The sequence below is a fragment of the Bombyx mori genome, chromosome 22, assembly GCF_030269925.1.
Source record: "Bombyx mori chromosome 22, ASM3026992v2".
In the NCBI taxonomy this organism is placed as follows: Eukaryota; Metazoa; Arthropoda; class Insecta; order Lepidoptera; family Bombycidae; genus Bombyx; species Bombyx mori.
In genome coordinates this window covers 12,607,610-12,620,484 of record NC_085128.1, presented here as the reverse complement: position 1 = coordinate 12,620,484, position 12,875 = coordinate 12,607,610, and the positions used below count along the sequence as shown (strand labels likewise).

Below are 12,875 nucleotides of genomic sequence, written 5' to 3'. Positions count from 1 at the left end.
TAATATAGTTACAACGCGTGTACGTACGACCTGAATTGTTGATTGATTTACCATGACTGTGTTGTCAAAATTATTATTCTATTTAAAAATTCAAAAAATTGTTATACAAACTTCATGTTTAGAATTGCTCTAAACAGCGTGAACATAACCAGGGGTGCGTGGAACATTTGATATAATACAGAGGTGGAACGAAGGCCGAAATCGTTCATGTAAAACAAGCATTTATAACCGAGAATTTACTTCAATTACACTATTAAACGAACTTTAATCAAAGTAGTAGTACGTGAATTGCGTAAAAGTATTTTTTTTGGTTTTTATAGTAGTCGCTACATTTTCAGTAGAAAATGATCGTGATTTTACTGATAGTACTTGTCCTCGGCTGGTTTTCAGTGTTCAGGTACAGACGAAGGAATATGTACGAGCTGGCAGCGGCTATCCCAGATGTGGACGAGCATATACCATTATTAGGCATAGCCCATAAATTCACTGGCAACACAGAGGGTGAGTTTTACTTGTAAAGTGTCCCAGTTACCTATATGAATTTCTTTTCAAAAATTATTTTCTATTTTATTATTCAATAATTATCTATTAATATCTTTACTATTGTTGTAGAGATAATGTCGATGCTTCAAAAATACAGTTATAACTCTATGAAGCATAACGGCCTAGCGAAAGGCTGGTTGGGTCACGTTCTTTATTTTGGTAAGTTGAATGCTTATAGTCCGCTGATAATGTGGTTTCAGGATTAGGTTATTCTAATAGGAATACTATTTGCATTTCACACAAATATTCTATATATGTATATATAATTTATTTTATTTATTATTTAATTCAAATGTAGTCGTATTACCGCGCTAAACAGACCTTCCACATGTCCACGGCTCGAAGGAAATAGGTTTCGAACTCTTGTCCGTAGATCTTGTAGGTTGTATGACACTAAGTTCTCTAATGGTGACATGTTTTGTTTGTCACTTGTAGCAGATAGAAAGGCTATTTTGGAATATTTATAAGGAGATTTAGTCCGATGAGTATTATTAAGTTTTATAGTGTAAGCTGAAGTACATAATAATATGTGCGTATTGTGTTGCTTTTTTTTTATATTTTTTGTGTAAATTTAAATTTCTAAATTTCTATTTTTTTCCTTAGTTTACTCTCTACTTATATATTATGTGATTTTGGTGGCGGAAACATGTTTGGATATTGTTTTAGCTATTATTTAAAATATTATATGTTTATTTTGTACTGTTGGTTTCCCAAATAAACAAATAAATAAGTTTGTTCTGGTTGGAAATGCGAGTATAATTATTATTTTCTTTGAGAATACGCTTGCTCTTATCACTTAGATTTATGTTGATGAGACATGGCTGCACTTTTGAATATAACGTTAATCATAAACCACACTTGTGCATTTCTTCCTTTTAATAAAGAGAAAATGTCTTATATATAATTTCATACGTTTAATACTTATCTATTTATAGTAATACTAGCGACCCGCCCTCGCTTCGCTTCGGAAACATTAAAACACACATGAAACAAACAAAAAAAAAGTGTGTGTGTCCGCTCCGACGCACGACTGGAGTTTACTGGATATAAAAAATTAAACGAAACAATACGAGAAATAGTTCTATATTACGACAACACGATACACTACAGATTATTAACAAATTAACGAGACACAAAACAAACGACTAACAAATATATGAAAATACAATAATGAGAGAAACGCGCGATCAGTACGAGGCTTTGTGGCGGACTGCCGGCGCAGGCGCATAACGCATTTCGTGTGACATGCTAGTACGATTTTGGTCCCCATAATTTTCATACCCCGGGCCTATATATGTAAATCGATTCTAAAGGAGTAAACTCCAATAAAAAAAAGTAGCCTATGTTCATCAGGGACAACGTCGGCTTCTAATGGAAAAAGAATTTTTCAAATCGGTCCAGTAGTTTCGGAGCCTATTCGAAACAAACAAACAAACTTTCCTCTTTATAATATTAGTATAGATATGCTACAAATAAATTATATATAGTACAATGCCTAGAATTCATTTGCGATGCAGAAGTCCGCTAAGGCTTATAAAAACTAGCATCAGCTTAAAATCATTATCATTTTACCTATTGTTTTAGCATGTTTATTTGGAAAAATGGTTGAATACTAATCATAAACCATTATGATTATTTTGATATGGGCAAAAGCTTGAATAGTGTTACAATTTTGCTGAATTTGATTTAGCTAAACGGATGTTAGAATAGTTTAGTTTGTAAGGAGGGCAGGTTGCGTGACGTCATTGGGTACCTCTTAGAAGTAGTCTAGTGTTTAAATTTAACAATATTCATATATTGAGCGTCTTAAAGCAAACTTTATTATCTTTATAGAAAAATAATTACCTGATTTTTTTTAGCGTTATTGAACCCCGTTGACTTGGAGTTAGTTCTCAAGACATGTTTGGAGAAAGACGATTTACACAGATTCATGAGAGTTGTAATCGGTTACGGCGGAATTTTCGCACCAGGTATGTTTGTACAATAGATATCGTGTTACGTATTTTTATTCCTGTTTTAATTCCTATTTTTTAAAATTTAAATTCATTTGATGTCAGATTTTTTTTTGTTGCTTTGATGAGTGGCCGAGCTCACGGCCCAACTGGTGTTAAGTGGTTACTGGAGCCCATAGACATCTACAACGTAAATGCGCCACGCACCTTGATATATAAGTTCTAAGGTCTCAGTATAGTTATAACGACTGCCCCACCCTTCATACCGAAACGCATTACTGCTTCACGGCTGAAATAGGCAGGGAGGTGGTACCTACCCGTGCGGACTCCCAAGAGGTCCTACCACCAGTAATTACGCAAGTTATAATTTTGCGGGTTTGATTTTTATTACACGATGTTATTCCTTCACCGTGGAAGTCAATCGTGAACATTTGTTAATTAGGTATGTATTTCATTAAAAAAATTGGTACCGAATTGGATTCGAACACCGGTGCATCGCTTCAACACGAATGCACCGGACATCTTATCCTTTAGGCCACGACGACTTCAAATTGATTGCCAGCCATAAATAAATTACTTTTCGAAGGTCATTATTGTAAAACGACAACATCATAGGTAGACAATTTTTTTCATTCTAAGACTTACACATGTGCAGAGTGACTCTAGTTTCTGAAATCGCAGATAACCATTATATTACGATATTAGAATAGCTTCTACATCATTCTCAAATAAATGATTATCGCATTAAATTTTAGTGTCCATATGGCGAAGACGTCGGAAAATTATGGTGCCAGCTTTCAGTCCCAAAATAGTTCAGAGTTTTGTAGGAATAATCTCCGAGCAAAGTGAGAAGCTTGCTTCAAATTTGGGTAAATGTGTCGGCACAGGGAAGTTCAGCTCATGGCCTTTTCTAAGCGCTTACACATTGGACTCTATCTGTGGCAAGTTACAGTTTAAATTGAATTGTTTTATACTATTTGATATGAGGTGAGGTGTCTTTAGAAGCACTTTTACTATTTGTAGAAGCGGTAAATTTATAGCACAATTTAGTGTTAATTAGTGGAATTCATATTAATGTTATTGACATTTTTGAAGTTGGGTCATACACAAAAAGGGTAAAAAAAGTGTTGTAGCAATGTATCACCTAAAAGAGGAAATTGATGAATATTTGAAAGCATTTAAATCGTAAAGGTACTATATTACTACTCATTTTAATCGTATCTTGTAAAATATTACATTTCATAAATTCATTTTGATGGCGTTAAACTTCAAAAAATCTCTTCCTGTGGACTGTTACAAGACGAAGGTATAATGTTTGAGCCATGTTTAAAAATAGTTAAAGTACCCTATGTATTAAAATTATTTACTTGTAACACAAACAATATAATAAAGATGATAATATTGAGAATAAACCAAATATACCGTTACTATCTGTATACAATAAATCCAATAAACTTATGGTTACATGAAATGGAGTCTTTTCTGTGGACGCGATAAAACGACACCAAATTTTTATTTATTCGACCGCATTAAGCTTGTGTTTTTAACTGTTAGCATCACTAAATAGTGGCCATTCCGGCATTTGATATTTTGTTGTTTCGATTCCAGTGCGAGTGAAAGTATATTTTTTATTCCAAAACACACATAAACGTAAAAGATCAAGTGTTCTTTCCTGTTCCAATTATAGACATGTAAATATTATCTATAAAAATGTATATTTATTATTTTTATATGAGCATTTAGTACAAGTAAATGAAAAGCATGTTACTTGATTTCTAACCTCAAAGTTAACTTCTTTGCGCAAGAGTTTTTATAAAACATCTTTTCTGTGGACATCTTCCCTGTGGTCACGATGTCCACTGAAAAGACTATGTCCACAGAAAAGGGGTAAGAAACATACCTTAGTTGGTCTATGTAGAGAAGAACTAAAAAAATAGTCGAACCGAGGGCCTACTCCTTTTTTAAAGTTGGCTAGAAAGAGGCTTGATTTTGGCAACATTTGATTAGCAATAAAAAAAAATATAAATCTAATCAATGTATTTACATTGTATTTACATCCTCTATTTAGAGGAAACGAAAACATTTTTTTATTTCTATTGATTTCGTTCAGGGGGTTCAACCCTTGGGGCGTTGGTCCATATCTTGCTTCGAGAAAGCTGATCTAAAATTCAACTCTAAGAAGAAGAAAAAAAACAAAGAAAGAAGTTGAGCATGAGACGCACACGTGCTAAGCTGAGCGGAGCAGAAATTGAAGAGATAAAAAAACAAGACAAAGAAAGATACAAGAAAAAGAAAGCTGAAGGTCTAATTAAAATTATAAAAGTCTACACTCTCAGGCAGCAAAGGAACATAGGAAGGGTTGGAGAGAAAAAGCGAAAATAAGACGTGAAAAGAAAAACAGCAAAAAGCTAAGGCTACTGATTTGATTAGTAACACTTCATCTTTAAGTTCAGCATATTTGGCAAGATCTCGTGTTAGTGTAGGTAATGTTATTAGAGCTTGTAACTTGCGACGACTTAAAGCAGAGAATAAGTATTTAAGAATAAAAATTTCAAACATGGATTCAGGCTTAGTTAGATATCGTTTGCAATTATCAAGATTAAACAGAAAACAGAAGAACAAATCGTCAGTTAGAGCAACGTATAGACAGAAAAAAGAAAATAGTGAAGAAATACAGCTGATATGCATTGTTTTCATTATCGTCTAGGTCAAATAAATTTGCAAATGAAGACATTGAATTCGTTTCGGGCCTCACATGTTCTAGATTCTGGGTCAAATACTCCTGAAATAGACTATTTATCTGTACCTAATTCTCCTTTTATACCAGTAACACCCAACGCATCTACGCTATCAATATCACCTAATTTCTCAGACAGGTTTACTCCAGATTATGATATTATATATGATCGAGAACCACGTAAACCTATTAAGCGGGCACTGTGTATATTATATTTTGATAGTGAGTCCGATTGCTCCATAAGTTTTTCATCAAAAAAATGATGGCCATCAACTCCTTTACAATATTCAGACAATTCTGATAGTTCTCTGGAAATATTTTGAAATAATTAAAGTCCTTAAATTTCATTACATTGCATATTAAAATTCATTAGCTATCTAAAGAATTATATTATATACGAGTAATATACCATGGCTGTAAAATTATTATAATTCGATATTTGTTTTGTTTCATAAGTCCACCGAAGGGATTTTCCTTTCTATAGACATTATTATTTTATTTTTTATTTTCCAATTAATGTGATCATGTTGACATTTTATTTGCGTTTCGGTATTCGTTTATACCAATGGCTACACGTGTTTGATTATGTTGTCTTCATATATTTTAGCTTACGCTGCATCACAGCTTTTCATCTCTTGTAGACCAAATCGTCTCTTCGGTGGTCCCCAAAAATATAGAAATTGCGATTATGCCAAAAATAAGACATATTGATCTCGGTTACAGTGATTAAAAGATTGATGATAAATAGTTAAATAATAAATAGTTTGTTTCGCACTAATTCTGAGATTTTTTTGTTGCTGCACTATTTTGTGCTCTATTTGTGTATGACGCAGTTATACTTCTTTAGGCGCCTTATGAAAAATTGATGAGAGTGAAATTTTACGATGCGCGCGCACCGTGACACGAAATTAACAGAAATGAAGTTGCCCACTAAATCGCTCATTACAATACAACCGACGTAACTTTGCGAGTCTGAATATCGCCGCAGGTGAACTTTCGCGCATGTACACTCGTAAAAAAAAGTGTTATTAGCATTAATTTTTTAGTAATATAAATGACAAAATTATTATTTAATATAATTCATACTAAACATTATTAAATTATTAACGTTAAATATTTATTATTAATTATTTAATATTAAAAAAAAGAAATAATTTTAATAAAAATAAAGTATAACTTCTTACGCGCGTACATAAGTACACGCACCCTTTTTTTCTTCAGAAACGGCAATGGGTGTAAAGGTCAACGCACAAGGGGATAAGGATTCAAATTTCTTGATATCTATGAATCGTATACTTAATATTGTCTGTATGAGGATATTTCATTTGTGGCTGCAACCGGCCTGGCTATTCAAGCTTTTTCCTGTCTTTCATGAGCACCAGAAGTGTAAAAAATTGCTACACGATTTTGTTGATGAGGTAAGTAGAACTAAAATGTTTCATTGGTTCAGGCCGAGACAGCGATGCTAGGCCGTTTAATCAACGTTGGTTTTTATGTCACGTATTGAGACTGAGATGGGAGAGGAACCTCACTTAACGACCCTCCTGTTCGAAAACCAAGCTTTCTTTCTTATTGAGACTGGTTTCGGCAAGAGAGCTCTCTCTCAGTAACAGAGACAGCTCTCAGTAACAGGCGGATTAGGGAGCTTAGCCCGTCTGACTTATTAAATTAAAGTTCGATCTTATACGCTTAGTACAGGGAAGGAGACTTTTTACATTACGATTATTGATATAGTATGGTGTGGTATTTAGAATAGTTTCAAAATAGGAAAATATTAAAGTAATGAAAATGACAAAGGTTGACGAAAAGATCTTCCAACGAGCCGGTGTCCTTGCTCAGTAGACCGACTGTCCGAATAATATTGTTCGGAACTAGTATGTTGTAATAATATTGTTATATTATAATAATTTAAATTTAAATTTTCGGTAGGCATCGGCTTGGCCCTGCTACTGGCATTGCTGAAGTCCATTGGCGACGGTAACCACTCATCATCAGGCGGGCCGTATGCTAGTCGGCCTACAAGGGCAAGAAAAAAAAGATATTATAATAATATGCAAGATTAGATTGAAATTTACATCGCGATTTATAAACAAACGTTTATTTACAGGCAATACAAAAGAAAAGAGAAGAAATTGGTACGGAAAATAATTCTGCCATAGAAGTTGATTATAAGTATGGTAAGTACACTGCAAATCATTTTTTTCTCCTATCTAATCGCTGGTAGCATAAGGAACTATTCCAACTACTCACGGAAGCAAACATAATTATCACTCGAGATGAATAAAATTCTTTTTCAAGTACCCAATTAATACAAATAATTCTTGAGTAGTTATCTAGTCTTCTAGCATGTTAAAAAAATGAGTTGTTGATTTTGTGAATAAACTCATGGTACACCTGTCTTTAAATGGTAAGGAAACCCATAGAAATCACAACATGAGTGCCGCGGCGCATCTTTAGCCATAAGGTCATTATATCTATAACGGATCTTACACCCTTCGAAGCGGAACACATTACTGCTTTGTTGCAGATATATCTAGGATTGCGGTGTCGACCCATGCGGGCAGGGTCCGTTATAATACGTCCTACCACCAGTAACACAACAAAGCCAAGTTTCGAAAAATTATACCTAGTCTTGCCACAAATGCTGAGACAAAGAAAAAAAAAAACTATTGCTAATAACATTTATTACTTTTACAGTGTGTTAGTTTAATACATAAATATGGAACAGCTTAAAGTATAAAGAGCTTATTCAAAGTGGTCTCCATTGGCTGCAATACAGTTCTTTAAACGATGAGGCCAGTTATGAATAGAAGCACGAATTCTTTCCATGGGAAAATTTTTCACTGCCAATCGTACGGATTGTTTTAGGGACTCCAAATTATCATTGCGTTTAGAGTAAGCCGTACTCTCTAAAACTGACCATAAATCATAATCCAGCGGATTAAGATTGGGACTAAACGATGGCCAGTCTTCAGCTCTGATGAAGTCCGAAACGTTCGTTTTCAACCAAGACTGCGTAGACCGAGCTTTATGACCTGGCGCCGAGTCTTGCTGGAAGGACCATTCTTGATTATTGAACATGTTGTTGTTAAGGGGCTTCACTATGTACCTTCTCAAGAATGGTATCTTGATACACTTGTGCCGATGTTTTGATAACTTTTTCACAAAAGTATGGCTCAGTCACTCCTTCATAGCTAATACCCCACCAAACCATCACTGAAGTCGGATAGTGCCCACGTTGCACTCTGTCGACTAATTGGGAAGCTTCCTTAGAGTTTTGAGCATAAATACGGTCATTTTGTTTGTTAAAATGTTGCTCAATTGTAAAAAAATTCTCATCCGTAAACAAAATTTTTCTATGACCTCTTTGCGTACCGCTTCAGTAGTTGTTTCGATTTTACCACCCTATTCTCTTTTAAATTATCAGTTAAGAAATGACCAGTACGTCTTTTATAGGCTGCAAGTCCTAAGTCATCTTTTAAAATGCGTGACATGGTTCTAGGTGCTATCTTCATCACCCGAGATAAAATCTTTTGCTTTCGAACAGGATTTCTTCGAATTCTTTCCCTTACTGCTTTGACCACCTTTTTCGTACGAACACTACGTGGACGGCGAGATCTTTTTCTGTCACAAACAGAGGAGGTCTCATTGCACCTATCAAACACCCGGTACACAAACATTTTACTAATACCAAGCGTATGGAGAGTTTTAAAAATTGCATTTGGCTCCATCCTACTTTGTGTAATGCAATCACAGCGATTCGGTTCTCTTTATCACCCCACTCCATTTTAATATCGCAAAATATTCTTCATTGAGTTTCCTCAATGAAGCATGAGAAAACTCAATGAGCAATTCCAGATTCCAGATTCCAGATTCCATGATTCCAGATTCAAATGTAATATTTTATTTATTTTTAATTGTAACAGTATTTATGGCCAGACTAAAACCGTATTTTGTTCGTTTTTTAAGCTATTAATTATTGTAAAATTAACCACGCTTGTTTCTCTGTTAATATTTTCTATAAACATCAAAAGTTATAAGTTTTTCTAAGGAAGTGTTCGAACTTTTGTGCAAAACCAAACACATAGCTATATCTAATAACACAAAATGTTTGCTCGAAGTGTGCCCAATCACCTCGTTCTTTGGTCAAGTTTTCGTTTCATCAATTCAGAATTGTATGTTTTAATAATTTTCCCACCGACATTTTTTGTACAGGATTTATGGACTTCGACGTTTCGAGAAACATTCGTAGTCAAAGCGCTGTCAATTCAAAATGACTCATAATAAAATTTCAATAGCTCTAATACAGTCTAAGAATATACAATTCCATGGGTACACCACGGAAGGTGTCTATATAATAATTAACCTTTAGTATGAAACTGATTATTATTTTTTATTTCTGTATATAAAAATGAATTGCTGTTCGTTATTCTCGGTAAAACTCCAGAACGGCTGAACCGATTTGGCTAATTTTGGTCTTGAATTATTTATGGAAGTCCTGAGAAGGTTTAAAAGGTAGATAAATATGAAAATGCTCGGAATTGAATAAAAATAACAATTTTGTTTTTCCTTTGATTTGTCCCCCGTCGGATGGAGTTCTTTTGTTTGTTTTAAGTTTATTTTATACAAAAGTTTAGGTCTTTTATTTATCGATTGAGGCACTACGAAGTCTGCCGGATCAGCTAGTAAGTAACAAATAAATGTATAACTATGTTGATTTCCACCAGACTTAGGATCATACAAAAGTAAGACATTTCTTGATCTCCTCATTACATTATCTGGAGCTGAAAAAGGTTATACTAACATTGAACTACGAGAAGAAGTACTGACATTGACAGTGGCAGGTACAGACACGTCTGCAGTCGCCATTGGATTCACACTAGAGCTGTTATCAAAATATCCTGAAATACAGGAAAAAGTTTACAAAGAGTAAGTATTTTGGTAGTTAGGTATGGTCTGATAATTCTTATGAATTTAACCAGTTATTATTTAAAGGTAAAAACCGCTGGATATCTTTGATTATTTCTTCACAAGAATATGCAATGACATCTTATAGGTAATATAAAACGATATCAACAAATGTACAGATACTTGTATTATTGATGACGTACAAATAATAAAAGCAAATTTTTTTTCTTTGTGTAAGATCCCGGCGATGTTTGTTCCAGAAACCGAAAAGAATTTACGTTTTTAATTGATGCATAAATTTTTATTAGACGTTTCATATTCTAGTTTATAAGATACCTTTTGACTCTGTGTAGATTATGCGAAGTGTTCGGCGATTCGGAACGACCTTTAGTAAAGGAAGATTTAGAAAAAATGAAATATTTGGAGAGAGTTGTGAAGGAGTCGCTCAGATTATTCCCTCCAGCTCCGTTTATTATAAGGAAAGTTTTGGAAGATATTACGCTACGTAAGTAGATGAAGACATTTCTTTTTTCGTCACAAATAGACTAAGAATAGATTGACTAGCATCACTCTCACTCTTTAGTTTTGAAATAGAAATAGAGACGGAGAATTCATTATTTGAGGATTGATAATGCAGTATTCCCATTATAGCGTTATTCTTCTTTATAAATATGTTATTTTCTCGTCACTCGTTCTAATTACTACTGAACTACTCGTAAATTTTAACAATACACATTTTAGTTTTTCTCGGTTCCTACTGTTTCTTACAATCCGTTGATATTACAATTTCTCGCATGAAAAAAGGACTAAAAAGTATTCTAGTACTTACATACATTAATGTAGAACTGCGATTAATTAAATATTAATTTAACTTTACAAATCGAATGATTTCATTTCTATCTGGTGAAAGTACCTCTGTAATGTGAATAGCATGAGCCTACTTAGGAATTAATGTTTGTAGTTGTAACCATGCTATCGTCTAGGTAAATTTAAAAATTAACTTTAGAATTTGTCCTTTTCCTTAAGAGTGTTTTTGATGTGGATGAGATCCAACTATTGGTTGGCGGACAGGGACTTTATGGGTATTACAACATCAACACCGTCTGTGGAAAACAAGGTCGAAGTCGTAAACTTTTTATTTATAAAAATAGAGCGGAAGGCCTTCGCGTACACAGCTGTACATAGTAAGTAGTAGCTGTCCTAAGATCGACCAAAATAATCGCAAGACTGGTTGAAAAATGTTCTTCAGCTCATTAATGGTATTAATCCCTTCATTTTAGCATCCGGTAACGTTTTGCCTGCCGGTTCAGGAGTAATGGTTTCTATCTGGGGAATTCACAGAGACCCAAAGTACTGGGGTCCGGAGGCGGAACACTTCGATCCAGATAGGTTTCTACCGGAGCGTTTTAATGTCGAGCACCCGTGCTGCTACATGCCGTTCAGTAGCGGCCCTAGGAATTGCGTGGGTGAGTACCGTGCTCATACCACGATATCCACGTCGTTAGAGCCTTCGCGCTTAACCTTCTCCTCTCCACGGAACAAGAAGTTCCTTGTTATTGTGATATCTTGACAGTTGCTTTTGCCAGTGTTCAAGTTAACATATCAGTTACTATTTTTTTTAATTTAATGAAATTAATTTTGGTTGTATGAAGTTGTAACACGTAAATTGGTTCGTTTTATATTTTCGCAGGTTATCAGTACGCAATGATTTCGATAAAGACTTCTTTGTCTGCGATACTGCGGAGATACAAGGTAGTAGGTGAACCGGAGAAAGGTCCTGTTCCTCAAATTAGAGTCAAACTGGACATCATGATGAAGTCAGTGAACGGATGCCAGGTGGCATTGGAGAAAAGGCCAACAAAATAGCATTGCGCGAACATGTACAATCGTAGATTGTCGTTGACACAGTTAAAACGTAAAAATAGGGAAGTTATTATGGTATACCAAATATACATGAATAACATTTCTTAATACTTTTTAAGAATTACGTTTAAGTTTAGGCGCAAAACGTAGGATTTAAATAAGTTTTTTTTTTGAGTTTTCTTAATAATAAAAGTTGCTTTTTTGAGAGATAATGAATACTTTGGTGTTTTTAAAATGGTACTAAGTTTATTCAAATTATTGATTCGTGTTATTCTATTTAAATGTTTGATTAGGCAGTGACAAATATTAATATCCTAACATGTAAAATGTCAACGATGTATTTAAATCATTATTTAATCACGTATTATTGTATCATTGTTATTGTATTAGACAATATAATACAATAGAGAATAAAGTAATTAATAAATATTTTTTAATGCACCAACATCATTGTTTCGGATACGATAGTTTTTTTTTTTGCCAGTGTCCCAATGATGCAATGCATCCGCGGGTCATGTTTTTATATTGCTTAGATGGTGGACAGCTCTCAGCCATCTGGTTTGATATGGCTACGAGCCTATAGAGAATAATAACATAAATGCAGCTACCTTGAGACATGAGTCCTGAGTTTCAACTTTTACATCGCAGCTGTTGCCCACCCTTCAAACCGAAACGCATTATTGCTTCTCGACTGAAATAGGCAGAGTGGTGGTACCTACCCGTGGGAGATCATAAGACGCTTTATCATCAGCAATCAAGCAGCCACGTGGAAGTTGTATGGAGTAATATTACATAAAGAAGACTCGCCACTCGTCCACTAATCCAAGCAGTTAATTCCTATGCCGGAAAAGAAGACACGCGGATACATTGTC

The 12,875-nt window shown here is 34.4% G+C and overlaps 1 protein-coding gene across 1 annotated transcript; it reads left to right on the top strand.

The window, feature by feature from the left end:
* Positions 1-247: 247 nt before the first annotated feature.
* On the top strand, positions 248-12,448 carry LOC101740190 (cytochrome P450 4V2). The gene is made up of 10 exons (XM_004926467.5): positions 248-501; positions 613-702; positions 2,403-2,513; positions 3,251-3,436; positions 6,454-6,650; positions 7,340-7,409; positions 9,960-10,161; positions 10,494-10,645; positions 11,421-11,606; positions 11,831-12,448. Exons 1-10 carry the CDS (start codon positions 345-347, stop codon positions 12,004-12,006), a joined length of 1,527 nt encoding a protein of 508 aa, XP_004926524.1. The 5' UTR covers positions 248-344; the 3' UTR covers positions 12,007-12,448.
* Positions 12,449-12,875: the final 427 nt, after the last annotated feature.